General features: G+C 41.2%; 1 protein-coding gene and 1 non-coding gene across 2 annotated transcripts; one reads left to right on the forward strand and one right to left on the reverse strand.

Annotated features, from left to right (window-relative positions):
- Positions 1-2,799: 2,799 nt before the first annotated feature.
- On the reverse strand, positions 2,800-3,354 carry LOC149401716 (uncharacterized). Its single transcript, XM_089610854.1, has one exon. It carries the CDS (start codon positions 3,352-3,354, stop codon positions 2,800-2,802), a length of 555 nt encoding a protein of 184 aa, XP_089466980.1.
- Positions 3,355-4,090: 736 nt separating this feature from the next.
- On the forward strand, positions 4,091-4,194 carry LOC149401717 (small nucleolar RNA R71). Its single transcript, XR_016296875.1, has one exon. It is a non-coding gene; the product is annotated as a small nucleolar RNA R71 (small nucleolar RNA).
- Positions 4,195-16,527: the final 12,333 nt, after the last annotated feature.

Genomic DNA, 16,527 nt, shown 5'->3' on the forward strand with positions numbered 1-16,527 from the left:
TCATATTTTAATTCGGGGGTCGAGTCTGCGCCTAAGTAGGCGTAGCGGAGATGTGTTGGTAATTCTTTTAGCTAGAGCTTTGGGGGCTGTTGAATGGACGGAGGCACTCGAGGTTGTCTCTCCCCCAAACTCTCGATCGAGTTACGTCGATATGGCATGGCTGCGTTCATGTACTCCACGTGCTCTAAAGCTTCACATTCACAAACTCGTTAGTGAAATCGATAGAGTTTAGAAAACGTACCTCGAGGGTCCTCGGATCGGTGAGAGAAGTCGGCGATGATGGAGTTACATACATCGATCCGAAAGACATCGTCGCTCGCCCTCGGGTATTTTATAGCGTTGAACACGTTGAACACCACCTCTTCGTCTTGCACCCTCAGTTTTAGCTCTCCTTTCTGGACGTCGATGAGAGCTCCTCATGTGGCAAGGAATGGCTGCCCTAGGATGATTGTGTTGTCAATGGTGCCCACAAGAAGAGTTGTAGTCTTTATTTTGTACATTTGATGTAATAAAGTCTCACGAAGACTCTTGCTTGTAATTGCTTATTCATTAATAAAACGTTGAAACGTTCATTCATTCTTCCTTGTCTGTTTGAAGCTTTATGATAAAACATTAGTCTTTAGTCCATAAAAAAACTTAACAACTTACGAAGAGACAAATGTAGATTTGCATGAACAAACTCTTCGTAGTTTGCATAAAAACGATATATTCGCAATCTAATGGTCAAAGGACTATTGACCCCAGTATGATTGTTAGGAGAATCTATGATGTCTGCTTATGGGGCATTGAGAGTTAGAGACTCTATAGTTCTTCTAGGTATCTTCCAAAGGTACTGAATTGACCAGTGGGCTTCTAGAGATAAGATAAGAACAAACCATTTAACCTCTTATGTCTCGAAGTCACTACGTATGAATTGCATCGTGCTTACCTTAATCTTGAAATGAGACATGCCATTCCACAGCTTACGTATTCTCATTTGAGAAATTCAGAGTTCGGACTCACTATGTGATTCTGAAGAGGACCTATTGGTGAAGTACTAAGTTGTGAAGATGTCATGAGTAACTTTGCGAAGTTCTCATAGATATGGAATTCATGTACAAGATTGCTGAAATGCAATGTATATCACATCATACTTTGTTCCTTGGAATGTGAATAAATGAACTGGCCATTGTCCAAATTGAGTCTGGGCTCTTTTGGATGAAACGATGTGACTTGTTAGCTCCTCGTCAATACATTGTTTCTAACTTATTCACAATCGACAAAGGAGTTGAGGAAATAACAGCTAGAAGGGTAAAATGGTAATTTTATAAATCCCGACTAGCTGATGATATTCATGAAGGGTAAACGTAGATAATATTAAGTGGATCCACTCATTACAATTAGGTTGAATTCTTGAGTAGAAAATAAATACATTTGAACCAAGAGATTTTCAGTGTCAACTCTTTACTGGAGTCAGTTGACATTAAGCTAAACTTGGAAAAGGGTTGTGAACTTTTGAGTCCAAGCATTTAGCTCAAGCTTTGTTCATTTGGATCCATGAGGCCACTGTCACAAATCATATCGAGTAGGAATAGTTAAACTAGAAGCTAAGTCAAAACAAGAACGAGACAAGTTTTACGAAAATTGTCAAAAGGGTAATTTTGTCTTTTTGGACATAGGATGAAATGAATGCCAATAAATTTTTTGACAAGGTCATTTGATGGCTTAAAACCACGCGGCCAAGATTAAATTAATTGGGCCTTGTGGATTAATTTCATTTCATAAAATTTTTACAGAAAATTCTTAATGGGCATTTCTCATGTTGTCATGAACAAATGAAGAAGCTTCTAGAAGCTCCTTCTAGAGAGACTTGGCCGCCCACCCTATAGAGAAATAGGAGAGATTATTTTGTGCATAAATGTATCAAGATACTTTCCAAAAGAAAAAGAGGAAACAAATTTCCTATGCATGGCAAGAGAGAATTCAGCCAAGGCATACGGGAAGCAAAAGAGGAAACAAATCCAAGGCTTCTAGAAGCCTTGTTTGGCCGCCCAAATGAAAGAAGGAAAGAGGGAATTTTTGCTCATGAATATGTGATATTCTATATAAGAGGAAACTACCTTATTGAAGGTGAAACCTCTCCTATAAATAGAGCCCTCATTCTTCACATTTCATTTTCTCATCCCACATAAGTTAGAGATTGAGAGCTTCTCTCTCTAGACATTGTGGCCGATCCTCTCTCTCTCTCTCTCTAGTTATTTTCGGTTTTTGTTTTGGCACCTAGGTCTACATTTGACCTAGTGTTTTTAGCTCTTCGACTTTGAGACTTGTTCTCGAGTCGTCGTGTTTAAAAGTGCCCACTTACTAATTCCTTTTCTCTCGACTGATTCTTGTGATAGAAACTGTCGTGGTTGCTCGGGTTGCCGAGGAAGGAAGAGAGACGTGCTACGAGAGGAGATGAACGTTGCAACTTTCCAAAAGGTTCTCAACGTTCAGGCTTCTAAAAAGGTTAGTAAATTTATAATTCTCATAATAGTTTTTATTTACGTGTATTTGCTCTTTGTCTAGCTTAGTAAAATTGTTTTACTTGTCAAAAGAAATTTTTTAAATTTCCGCCGCTTACCCGAAGTGTTAAACTTTTTCTTAAACCCTAGATCAATTCCAATAGATTGGGACGTCGTGGTCTTCCTCCATGTCGAGCACCACGAAGTCGGCAGGGAAGATGAACTTGTCGACTTTGACCAAGAGATCCTCGATCACTCCTCGCTGGTATACGATGGACCTGTCCGTCATATGGAGCGTGATTCAAGTCGGCCTCACCTATCCGATGCGGAGCTTCTTGAAGATAGAATACAACATCAGGTTGATGCTCGGTCCCAGGTCGCATAGTGCTTGCTCAAAGAAGGTGTTCCCGATAGCACACGGGACAGTGAAACTCCCTGGATCCTTCATCTTCACCGGAAACTTCCTCTGAATGATGGCAGAGCACTCTTCGGTGAGGATGATCGTGCTGCGGTCCTCTATTTTCCTCTTTTTCGTGAGGATGTCCTTCGGGAACCTGGCGTACATCGGCATTTGCTCAAGAGCGTCAGCAAACGAGATATTTATCTGAAGCTGCTTGAATACCTCGAGGAACTTACTGAACTGATGGTCGAGTTTCCCTTCTTTCCGCCTCTGAGGAAATGGCAGCTTTGGTGGGCTTGTTAGAGCTGGGTCACTCGCCGGAGGTGGCGTGGCTTCGTTCATCGATACGGGGGGCTCGTCTTTCCCCACCTTCTCTTTCTTCTTGTCTGAGTTGTCGATCACTTGTCCGCTTCTGAGTGTAATGGCATTGACTTGTGACCTGGGGTTGATGTCGGTGTTGCTCGGAAGCATTCCCTGAGGTCATGAGTTTACAGCGGTCGACAGTTGCCCCATTTACGTCTCGAGATTTCGGATCTGAGCCGATTGGTTCGAGAGAGACGTCTTCGTTTCGTGCATGAACTCGGTGGTGGAGTTTATGAAGGCGGTTGTTGACGTGGCCAAGTTGGCGATGAGCTCCTCTAGGTTGGTCTCGCCCTTGTACACCCGAAATGGAGGAGCTTGGTATGGCGGTGGTCGGGGCTGATTCTGTGGTGGATGAGGCTGGGCTTGAGGAGCGGGTTGCATTGGCATGTTGTTTTGGGGACATATCCATCCCCCATTCTGGTAGTTGTTCCTTGGGCCTTGATTGTAGTTGTTCTGGGGCGGCCTGTTGTTGATGAAGTTGTTCTGTTGGCCGTTGTCCCCATAAGCGCACTCGTCACTATTGTGCTGCCCGTTGCACCAGAAACAGACCTCAGGGGTGTGCACGGCTTGAACGGAGGCCTTCTGTCCCTGGACTGACTTTGTGAGATCCGCCACCTGTGCCGCCAGTGCCTTCATCAACTCCATCTTGGGAGTGACTGGCATATTCTTCAAGATGCGCCGCTCGGACGGGCATTGATCGTTGTTGTAAGCCAGCTCCTCGAGAATGTTGTGAGCTTCCTCCTCCGTCTTCTGAAAGAACGACCCTCTAGCGGCCGTGTTGACTAGGGTGCGAGATAATGGTGAGAAACCGCCATAGAAAATCTGCACCATCATCCACCCTTGGATGCCATGATTGGGGCACCTCCTCTCTAACTCCTTGAAGCACCCCAATGCTTCAAATAATGACTCCCCGTCGTATTGAGCAAACGAGTGGATCTCGTTGCGTCTCTTGTGCATCTTCTCAAACAGGAAGAACTTTTAGATGAATTTGACGCGCATGTCGGCCCATGAGGTGATGGAACCCGGCGGGAGGGAGTGGAGCTTGAACGTGTTTGCGATCTCGACGAAGTTTGTCAGATGGTCTTGCGGGTCTTCGGTAGGTGATCCAGAGAATTGATTCGCTTGGACCAAGTGTATTATGCCGGTCTTGATCTCGAAATTCTGGTTACTCGTAAGAGCCGGGAGAGCGATTGCCGATTGCGCGGCGTCAGCTGGTGGTAACCCATATTGAAATAGGGTCTTTGGCTCTTCGTTTGCCGCGTTGTCCGCTCTATCTTCCATTGCTCGTGCCTTTGATTGCTTCTGTTCGTCTTGCAGAAATTTTTGATCTCAAGATTTAGTGGAACGAGGTTTGATGTTCCCTCACTCCGCATGCACATTCAAAACAGAGAAAATGACACGCAAAGTTAGGAAACGCGTAACGAAATCAAATGGCAAAGCAAATTATTTTTCGACGCTATTGTAAAAAGTCCCCGGCAACGGCGACAAAAACTTGTTGCGATATTTTTATAACTAGCACGCAATCAGACGTATCGAACAAGTAATAGTGTTACGTAAGTAACAGATATCGATCCCACAGAGACTAGTTACTATAGCGACGTTAAACAACCTAAAGCGAATTGATTTCACGGTATTAAAGTGGGTGGTGCAGGAATTGACTACAATTAAACTAACAAAAATAGCAACGGAAATGTAACACGAAACTTTGAATAAGAGAAAATGGGGGTTACGATTTCACTGGAAAATTAAGACTCGGGGGTTTCAGGTTCAAACAACTTGACCTACTCTACTCACGCTAATCTCATTCTCCCTATGCTATTACTAGCCTCTCTCGAGTGATCTAGCAACCTACGCAATTGACAGATTATATATCCTCTCGGCCTCTAATCCTATTAAAACAATTACGAGCAATGAACACGAGAATTTAAACGATTACATTAAGCTTAAGCCGTCTAGCAACCTAAGAACAAAACGAAGCATGAATTATGAGCGTGAGTTTTTTTCCCTCTCTCGAGTGACAGAAAACTCCTAAAAAAGAATCCTAGAGATGGCCAGTCTAAAGAATGCATTAAGAAGACATTCACACAAGCATGAATAATTAAGTAAATCAAAGCATAATTTCACCCTAACGAACCCCCTAACCCCATTCAATCCGACTACATCGCAACCCCGCTAAAAACTTAGCCTCTAACGGAAGCCATATTCAATAACAAAATGATCAAGACAAGAATCAACATAACCGTAAATAAGAGGAACACTATGAAATTCATGACGGGGAGAATGAAACTTTCAATTAACAAAAAATTAGAGTAATAGAGAATAAGGGAAAGAAGGAACAACTATTAAAAACGGGAGTTCACGGTTGCAGGTTCGTCGGATCTTCGACTCAACTTCGCTCCCAAGCAACAACTCTCAAAGAAAAAGTGCACAAAAAAGTAGAAAGAACAACTCCCCAAAAACTAGAATGAGTTAATTAGGTTACAAGAGGTGTTTTAAGCCCTGAATGTGTGTTTTTCGGAGTTATCTGAGCCTTCCAATTCAATCCAAGGGTCAAAAATCTTCAGAAAACGTTAATTTCCTATTCCAGCAATTCGGAGGCGCACGGGGCGCGATGGTCGATGCGCGGCGCGTGGACCAAAATCCAGGTTACGCGCGCTCCGCACATAAGACTTTGTGCGTTTTCACGGTTTGTGTGCTCGTATGCGCGGCGCGTGACCAGAGGCACGCGGCGCGCGGTCTCGAAGTCTGTCTTCCCGCGGCGTGCGAGAGAATGCGCGCGGCGCGCGTAGTCGCCAATCTTCTTGCTCATCTCTTTTTGACTCTATTTTGACCGTTTTGTATCCGAATCCCGTCATCTTTCCACAAAATTGATTGTAGAGGCTCTATTGCTCCTCTGAACCTGAAACTACTCAAAAACCTACTAAAACCATTAAAATACTTAAGGTCTCATCGGTTTTTGGTTCGGGAAATAAGAGTTTTACGCGTGATTAATGCACCTATCACAGACATTAGCTCGCCAGTGTCGGAATGAGCGTAAACGAAGCGGTACTCGTTATGAATCGAGTTCATAAGAGCCGTCACACTCTGCGCTGGCACATGATTCCAGTCTGGGAGGTCGACTGGAAAGATACTCTTGATCAGGTTTCCTAATCGGTTTTGGAATCCTGATCAACGGATTTTGCTCCACGACGTCTTGGTAGAACGCCTGTTGTGTTTGATCGTAGCGAACTATGTTCGCTCCAGGGGTCCCAAGCTCTCGCAGAAACGAGGCCAGTCGTTGGTCCCCGCTTCTTCCTCAGCATCTGCGGGGGATCACGCTATCCTCCTGATGGGTCCTGACCTGAAGTATACATCCTGCAAAATGAATTGTAGTTACAAGGACAATGATAATGACCGTTTTTGTTCGGGAGTTTGCTTGCAAGGCGGATAAACTTGTTAACCCCGGTTTTATATTGCAAACTCAACCGATTGTTCTCGGTAATCCAATCTCTACTTGGACTTGACATTCTACTGAATGAGACGGGAAATTGAGAGATAAAAATGAATCGTTAGAATTCATTTTGTAAGAGTGAATTATTAGGAAATTGAGAGGTAAAAATGAATGATTAGAAAGTTGAGAGTGAATCGTTACTATTCAAATATTAGAGTGAATTGTTATGAAATTAAGAGTGATGAATTGTTAGGAAATTAAGAGTGAATCGTTAACATTTGAAAGATTCGAGAGCGAATTTGTAAGAGTGAAAGAGAAATTGTGAAAAACATGTATTAATTTTGAAAAATGGTTAGAATTCGTTATATTATTGAAAGAGTTAATATTTTTGACAAATACGTATTATTCTACAGAGAATTCGGCAGAGTTTCCCCTAAAATATTGACTAACCAAAATCTATAATTAAAAAAAAAAACACATACATAACCAACCAAGACTATCCTATTAACATACTAAATACTAAACCGAGCCTTTGTGACTAATTCATGTTTACATATATATTGCAATCAAACTAAACGAACAATTAAACTAAACGAACAATTAAACTCAACATACATCAATGAAACTAATTAACAGACGAATATTCATTTCAATATTCCAATTCAACTAATCGTTCTAATTTCAACATATAACAATTTAACTCAATATTCCAATTTCAACATATATCCATTTCAATTTCAACCATTGAACTCAATATTCGAATTTTAACATATATTCATTTCAAATTCAATTTTAATTTCAATTATCTAAATAACAATTTTAATTTCAATATCTAAATAACAATTTTAATTTCAATATTTGATTTCACTAACCTTCAACGGCGAGGTAACACGGTGTCGGGGCTAGTCCAGCGACGGGGCGGGGAGGCTGATCCAGGCGGCGTGGCGGCGGGGCGGGGGGCTGGTCCAGGAGGCGGTGGGGCACGCTTGGAGAGAGAGACAGAGTGAGAGATGATCAGTGAGAGAGAGAGAGAGAGAGAGAGAGAGAGAGAGAGAGAGAGAGAGAGAGAGAGAGGTACCAGGGAGGGCCGACACCGGCGAAGCGGGGAGGGACGACGGCGGGGGCTGCCTGAGAGAGAGAGACAGAGTGAAACAGTGAGAGAGAGAGAGAGAGTGAATGTGTGAAAAAAGGTGAAAAATCGCGTTTAATACCCCCAAACCTATTGGGTGCGACACTATCGCACCTAATAATCATATTAGGTGCGACAAATGTCGCACCCAATATGAAATCCCAGATCAAAAAAAATTCGGAGGTATTCGCTGACAACTTTAAATCTGAAACCTATTCGGTGCAACATTTGTCACACCTAAAGGTATTAGGTGCGACATATGTCCCACCCAACGCTATTAGGTGCGACAAGTTCATGTTAGGTGTGACATTGTCGCACCGAATAACACTAAACATTAGCGAAATTTTTAGTCATCCGGATGAGTATCCGGTGCGACATGTCGCATCGAATATTGTCTTAGGTGCGACATGTCGCACCTAATAACCTTCCACACCAAATATGTGAATTTGTAGTAGTGACATCTGCGATCAACTAAAGATCAGTAAGACATTCTCCTCGCCGCGTCATCCGCACGCCAACGGCCAAGTCGAGGCAGTCAACAAGACTATTCAGAGCAATCTAAAAAAGAAGCTTGAAGACAAGAAGGGCGTCTGGGCCGAAGAGCTACCTTTCGTCCTGTTGGCTTACCGTGTAACCGCACAGAATGCCACCAGAGAAACTCCATTCTCCCTCGCATACGGGATCGAAGCCGTGGTTCCAGTCGAAACCGATGTCCCCACATTCCGATTTGAGACGTTCAACGAAGAAAACAACGACGACGCCATGCGCCTAGAGTTAGACTTGATCGACCAAAAGATGTCAGAAATGCTCATACGCCTCGCTGCACAAAAACGTAAAGTCGAAAAATACTACAACTCCAAGATCAAAAGGCAAACCTTTGCCATCACGAGCCTCGTACTTAGGTGGGTGTTTCAGAATACCCAAGTGCAAAGGCGCCAGCGTCCTCGGCAAACACTGGGAAGGACCCTACAGAGTCCGCAAAGTCATACATGACGGGACCTATTACATCGAACACACGGATGGTGTTGTCAATCGTGCCCACAAGAAGAGTTGTAATCCTTATATTGTACATTTGATGTAATAAAGTCTCATGAAGACTCTTGCTTGTAATTGCTTATTCATTAATAAAAAGTTGAGACGTTCATTCATTCTTCCGTGTCTGTTTGAAGCTTTATGATAAAACATTAGTCTTTAGTCCATAAACAAACTAAACAACTTACGAAGAGACAAATGTAGATTTGCATGAACAAACTCTTCGTAGTTTGCTTAAAACGATATATTCGCAATCTAAGGGTCAAAGGACTATTGACCCCAGTATGATTGTTAGAAGAATCTATGATGTCTGGTTATGAGGCATTGAGAATTGGAGACTCTATAGTTCTTCTAGGTATCTTTCGAAGGTACTGAATTGTCCAGTGCACTTCTAGAGACAAGATAAGAACAAACCATTTAACCTCTTATGTCTCGAAGTCACTACGTATGAATTGCATCGTGCTTACCTTAATCCTGAAATGAGACATGTCATTTCACACCTTAGTATTCTCATTTGAGAAAGTCAGAGTTCGGACTCACTATGTGATTCCGAACAAGGCCTATTGGTGAAGTACTAAGTTGTGAGAATGTCATGAGTAACTTTGTGAAGATCTCATAGATATGAAATTCATGTACAAGATTGCTGAAATGCAATGTATATCACCTCATGCTTTGTTCCTTGGAGTGTGAATAAATGAACTGGCCAGTGTCCAAATTGAGTCTTGACTCTTTCGGATGAAACATTGTGACTTGTTAGCTCCTCGCCAATACATTGTTTCTAACTTATTCACAAACGACAAAGGAGTTGAGAAAATAACAGCTAGAAGGGTAAAATGGTAATTTTGTAAATCCCGACTAGCTGATGATATTCATGAAGGGTAAACGTAGATAATATTCTGTGGATCCACTCATTACAATTATGTTGAATTCTTGGGTAGAAAATAAATTCATTTGAACCGAGAGATTTTCAGTGTTAACTCTTTAGTGGAGTCAGTTGACATTAAGCTAAACTTGGAAAAGGTTTGTGAACTTTTGAGTCCAAGTATTTAGCTCAAGCTTTGTTCATTTGGATCCATGAGGTCACTGTCACAAATCACATCGAGTAGGAATAGTTAAACTGGAAGCTAAGTCAAAACAAAAACGAAAATTGTCAAAATGGTATTTTTGTCTTTTGAGACATAGGATGAAATGAATGTCAATAAATTTTTTGACAAGTTCATTTGATGACTTAATGTCACTGGGCCAAATTGGAATAATTGGGCCTTGTGAATTAATTTCATTTCATAAGAATTATAATGAAAATTCTTAATGGGCCTTTTTCATGTTGTCGTGAATAAATGAAGAAGCTTCTAGAAGTTCCTTCTAGAATTGAAATGGGCGCCCAAATACCTAAGAGAAAGAGAGAATATTTTTTGCATAAATGTATCAAGATACTTGCCAAAAGAAAAAGAGGAAACAAATTTCCCACACATGTGCAAAAGGAATCGCCCAAGTAGACAAAAGGCAAGGCAATGAACAAAAGAGGAAACAAATCCAAGCCTTCTAGAAGGCTGCCGTGGCCGAGTATTTCATAGAGGAAAAGTGGAAATTGGCTCATGAATATGTGATATTCTATAGAAGAGGAAACTACCTTATTGAAGGTGAGACCTCTCCTATAAATAGGAGCCTCATTCTTCACATTTGTTTCATCCAAAGTTTTAGAGATTGAGAGCTTCTCTCTCTATACTTGGCCGCCCCTCTCCTCTCTCTCTCTAGTCAATTTCATTTTATTGTTTTGGCACCTAGGTCCTCATTTGACCTAGAGTTTAGCTCTGCGACTTCAAGACTCGTTCTTAAGTCGTAGTGTTTAAAAGTGCCCACACACTAATTCCTTTTATTTCGAGTGATTTAGTAATGATAGTAACTTTCGTGGTTGCTCGAGTTTCCGAGGAAAGAAAGAGAGACGTGCTGCGAGGGAGACGAACGTTTTTCAACCTTCCGAAGGCTCATCAACGTTCAAGCTTCTAAAGAGGTTAGTAAATTTTTTATGCTCATAATAGTTTTATTTACATGTGCTTGCACTTTGTCTAGGTTAGTTAAAACTGTTTTACTTGAAAAAGAAATTTTTTAAAATTCCGCCGCTTAACGAAGCGTTAAACTTTTTCTTAAACCCTAGATCAATTCCAACAAATGGTATCAGAGCTATGGTCAAAGATATGCATGTACATGTATTTAAAATTATAAGCTTGAAAATCGTTTTCGAAAGTTTACTAATTTTTTGTTTTCTTAGATTTTTTTTTTAATTTATTGTTCTTGCCTTTAAATTAAAAATCATGTTGATTTTCTATGAGTTTGGGATGTTATTAAAACACGTTAGAATCAGTTCTAAAAGTTTTTAATTTTTTATATTGTAAAACGTGTTTTAAAGGTTTGAGAAATTTCGAGTAATTTTTGTGACTAGTTTTCTTGTCTTACTAGTTTCTTTTATTTACTTGAATCGTTTTATGCATGTTGTTATTTCTTTTATACCATGTTTTTACCTTGCTAATAAAACACAAATAAAAGCTTTAACAACCTCCTAAAACGTTCCGTTACACTCGATTCTTTTTCGCACCAGCAAATGAACAAGCTTTAATTATTTTTTTTTCTTCGAGCTGGAGTAAAACCCGCAGTAAAAGTGGCATAACTATCTGCTCCGAAATCGAAATTTAATGATTCTTGAATCAAATTAAAGCTCTGTCTGTGCTCTGTCCAATGCCACTGCTTTTAGGTCAAAAGGACATCGGAGCCGCCAGTTATAGCGATTTTACTCCGAGTTGCGCGGCTGTTCCGAAAGTCCAGTTTTTTAGAATTCCGGATTTTCAGCCCCACTGCCATGAGTTATAGAACTCTAATGAGAAAAATTTCTTGAGCAAAAATGTTTTTCATAAGATTATAAACATGATGTGAAAGATTAAAATGTTTTGATTTTTGAAAGTTTAATTGAAATTGAATTTTTACAAAACTAGTTTGAATTTTGAAAAACCGTTTTCGTTTTCAAACTTGAAAATATTTTGTCATCCAAATCAAATAAGTTTTCAAAATGTTTTCAAAACTATATTTATATCACATATGTTCAAAATCTATATGCTCTAGAAAATTTGTGTGGGAGGTCTCCTCGTAGACAAAGCCGAAAAATAAAAAGATGTGTAATCTCAAACTTTCAAGTGTTCGAGTGAGTTGAAGTTCACACTTCCCTCACACACTTTCCCGAAATAGAAAATAGGAAAAGATCCGAGTATGTCCCTTGTGCCTTTATGCACTAACACTGCTCTGAACATGATGATCTAGGATTCTCTTCTAGTTGTCCGCTCTGTCGCTCTCTAATTAGGAAATCCGTTTCCGAACTTATAAGAGTCGATGTACCAACTCCAAAAACTAAGTGGGAGGGTTATATTTGTTGTTTGTAACCCACGATCCCCAACACTAATGAAAGAAGCAATTAACGTGGGACTAAGAGCCGCTCTTGCGACCCTCTCTTAAATGGGAGTACTCCAAGGCATTTTTGCTTCGATCATTGCTCAATGAGCTACGTCCGAGAGTGAGATGATGATGACAAGGCCTCCCCTTGGGGGATTGTTTTTCAAAGTTGACCTTTTGGACTAAGTGGTTGGTTGCACACTTAGGCTCAATCCCTAGTAATCCTCCCTTGAGGCTCTGCGAAAGGATGTGAGTGATCAAACCAATTTAAAAGGTGGCTAGTCAAAATTGATGTATTGACATCTTGGCTAAGCATTAATACGATGTGTCATTTACTTGTAAATGGAGATATTTTGCGGCCTTCTCTTGAGGGAGTAAATTATCATTTGGTTTATAACACCTTTGGATTTTATCAAAGTCTTAAATAAAACTTAAATCCTAAACCTAAGACTAATCATAAACGTGTTTCAACTTAATTAAGCAACATGTCTCTCAACCTTCTCTCGATCATGCTTTCCTCGAACAAACTCGAAACCAAAAACTACGTAGATTCGAAACATAACCTAGATATCATTAACAAGCACAAATGGGTACTCACCACCCCGCGTCCTCCTCAAACGAATGATGATTCGACTCAAGAGGACAAAGATGCCATGGCGGCCTGGCTCTGCTCCGATGAGATTGTGAGGTGGTATATCTTAGCATCAATGAACAATGTGTTGCAACAAAAAAATCATGACATCGAGACTACCGCCGACATGCTCAACAATCTCCATGAGATGTTTGGAGGGCAAAGGCGTCAAACAAGGCAACAAGCAGTCCGACAGTTTATGAACTGTCACATGAAGGCTAGGACTCCTGTTGGAGACTTTATGATACTGATCATTAGTTATCTGAATGAAATGGAAATCCTAGGATCTGAGATTGATGGGAAGAATGTCATAGATATGATCTTAGAAACTTTCCCCGCATCTCTTGATATCTCCAAGATGAACTACTCCATAAACAAGCTAGAGTACACTGTTACCAAGCTTATGATGGAACTTCACACTGCTGTAGGTCTCACTAAGAGAAAGAGGAATAAAGGAGAGGCACATGCTACTGAGCACAAAGCCTCCGCCTCTGGAACTAAGAAGAGACCTCACATGGCCGATAAAAAGAACTGTCTTGCCTATCTCAAAACAAAGGAACATAGTATTGTACTAGTTATCGAAGCATGCTTAGTAGTTGATAATGTATCAACGTGGATTCTTGACTCCGCTGCTACTAACCATATTTGCTGTTCCTTGATGGTTTCAAGAAAACCAAAAGCTTAGAGGAAGGCGAGTTCTGTTTCAAATGGGGTGATGGGAGCCTGGTGTCTGCAAAGACTATGGGATCCGTGATGCTGTCTTTTGAAGATCGCACTTTAAACTTGAATACTGTTTATTTTGTTCCTACCTTTGGAAAGAACTTAATATCCGTTGCTCATCTTCTTGAGAAAGATTGTTGTTTAAAGTTCATTAAGAATGGAATTCGTATTTCGTTTCCTGATAATTCATTTGTCACTGATGCATGTATGAAGAATGCTCTTTTCTACATCTATCCCACTCAACCTTCTCTTTTAGACACCGAAATAGATAATGATCTAATTAGGGAGCCAAAGAGGATCGAACATTCTGAATCCTCCGATCTCACAAAATAAACATACCTCTGGCACTTGAGACTTGGTCATATCAGTCTAGATAGGAATAAGAGACTTGTGAGGGATGGTCCACTCCAAGCCTCTGCAATAGGTTCACTACCTACTTGCGAATCCTACATAGAAGGAAACATGACTAAGCGACCTTTCTCCGATAAGGGTCGAAGAGCCACTGAGTTGCTGGAACTAGTACATTCTGATGTATGTGGTCCGCTCAGCCAACAGGCACGTGGGGATATGAATACTTCGTTACCTTCATCGATGATTACTCACGATATGGTTTTATCTATTTTCTCAAACACAAATTCGAGACCTTTAACGTATTTAAGGTCTTTAGGGCTTTAGTGGAAAAGCAAACTGGCAAAGTGATCAAAACCCTTCAATCTGATCGAGGTGGTGAGTATATGTCTGGAGAGTTCGATGACTTTCTTAAAGAAGAAGGTATCGCTTCTCAGCTTACCGCACCTGGCACACCTCAACAAAACGGAGTGTCAGAGAGAAGAAACCGAACTCTTATGGAGATGGTTAGATCAATGATGAGTTACTCATCACTCCCTCTTTCCTTTTGGGGATATGCCCTCGAAACAGCCGCTTATATTCTGAACCAAGTTCCATCCAAAACGGTTCCTGGTACTCCTTATGAACGATGGACTGGCCGTAATGTGAATCTTGGCCGCATCAAAATTTGGGGTTGCCCTGCACACGTCCTAAGGCAAAAGACTAGCAAGTTGGCTAGTAGGTCAGAATTCTGTCTGTTCGTTGGATATCCAAAGTAAACCAAGGGTTTTACTTTCTATAGTCCCGAGGACGATAAGACTTTCGTTAGCACGAATGCTCGTTTCCTTGAGGAGGACTTTATGAAGGATGCAAAACCTAGAAGCAAAATTGTGCTTGAAGAAAAGTTGGGTGAGGAAGCTTCTACCTCATTTGTAAGAACTGTTTTTATCCCAACTGAAACACAACCTAACTCATTAGAATCTCGTCAAGTAGTACTTCGACGTAGTGGGAGGGCTACTCAAAAGCCTGACAGGTACATGTCTTATGGAGACTCTCTCGTAGCCGTCTCCGACATGGATGATCCTGTTTCCTACAGCCCATCGATGGCTTGTTCTGAATCAAACCTTTGGCTTGACGCCATGAAAGTTGAAATGCACTTGATGTATGTCAACAAAGTTTGGAAACTTGTGGACCTTCCTGAAGGGATTAAACCCGTAGGGTGTAAGTGGATATACAAGAAGAAAAGGGGTCCTGATGGGAACGTCGAGACGTTCAAAGCACGACTTGGGCGAAGGGTTATACCCAACAAGAAGGGATTGACTATGAAGAAACCTTCTCGCCAGTCGCAATGCTTAAATCCATCCGCATACTCCTATCCATAGCTGCAGCTCTCGACTATGAGATCTGACAAATGGATGTCAAGACAGCCTTTCTGAATGGCATTCTTGACGAGCGCATTTACATGGCTCAACTAGACGGTTTCGTGGAAGAAGGTCAAAAGACCAAGGTTTGTGAGTTACTTAAGTCCATTTATGGATTAAAGCAAGCATCTAGGTCATGGAATATTAGATTCGATGAAACTGTGAAAAGCTTCTGCTTTGAACAGTCAATAGATGAGCCTTGTGTTTACAAGTTAATACACGAAGGCAAAGTTGTGTTTCTGGTACTATATGTCGATGATATATTACTCATTGGTAATGACGTGGGTAAGTTATCTGAGGTTAAGGTCTGGCTGGCAAAGCAATTCGATATGAAGGATCTAGGAGAAGCCGCGTACATTCTGGGGATCCAAATCTTTCGAGATAGGAAAAACCGGACACTGTCGCTCTCTCAAGCATCTTATATTGATAAGGTAATGGATCGCTTCTCGATGCAAGACTCCAAGAAGGGCCAAACACCCTTTAGGCATGGAGTCTCACTCTCTAAGGACCAGTCTCCCAAGACTGCACAAGAGATTGAAGACATGAGGAAAATTCCTTACGCCTCTGCCGTAGGAAGCCTCATGTATGCCATGCTTTGCACTAGACATGACATCTGTTTCGCCGCTGGCGTGCTTAGCCGTTTCCAATCCAACCCGTGACCCGAGCACTGAATTACTGTTAAGCATATTCTTAAGTATCTTCGAAGAACTAGGAACTTGATGCTTACATACTCAGGTACTGACCTGACTATGACGGGATATACCGACTCCGATTTTCAAGGGGATAAGGATTCCAGGAAATCCACTTCAGGATCTATGTTCATCCTTAATGGTGGAGCTGTTGTGTGGAGAAGTATTAAGCAATCTTGCATTGCTAACACCACAATGGATGCAGAATATGTGGCTGCTTGTGAAACATCCAAAGAGGCTGTATGGCTTAAAAAATTCCTTAAGTATTTGGAAGTTGTTCCAAATGTCGACGAGCCCATGACTCTTTATTGTGATAATAGTAGGGCTGTCGCTAACTCAAAGGAACCTCGAAACCATAAGCGCTCTAAGCATATTGAGAGGAAATACCATTTGATTCGAGAGATCATGCCGCGCGGAGACGTGGAAGTGAAGAAGATCTCAACGGTGGACAACCTAGCAGATCC

This window comes from Urtica dioica, chromosome 4 (genome assembly GCF_054948205.1).
Source record: "Urtica dioica subsp. dioica isolate 48M chromosome 4, U.dioica_male_clone48M_v1_H2, whole genome shotgun sequence".
Taxonomy (NCBI): domain Eukaryota; kingdom Viridiplantae; phylum Streptophyta; class Magnoliopsida; order Rosales; family Urticaceae; genus Urtica; species Urtica dioica.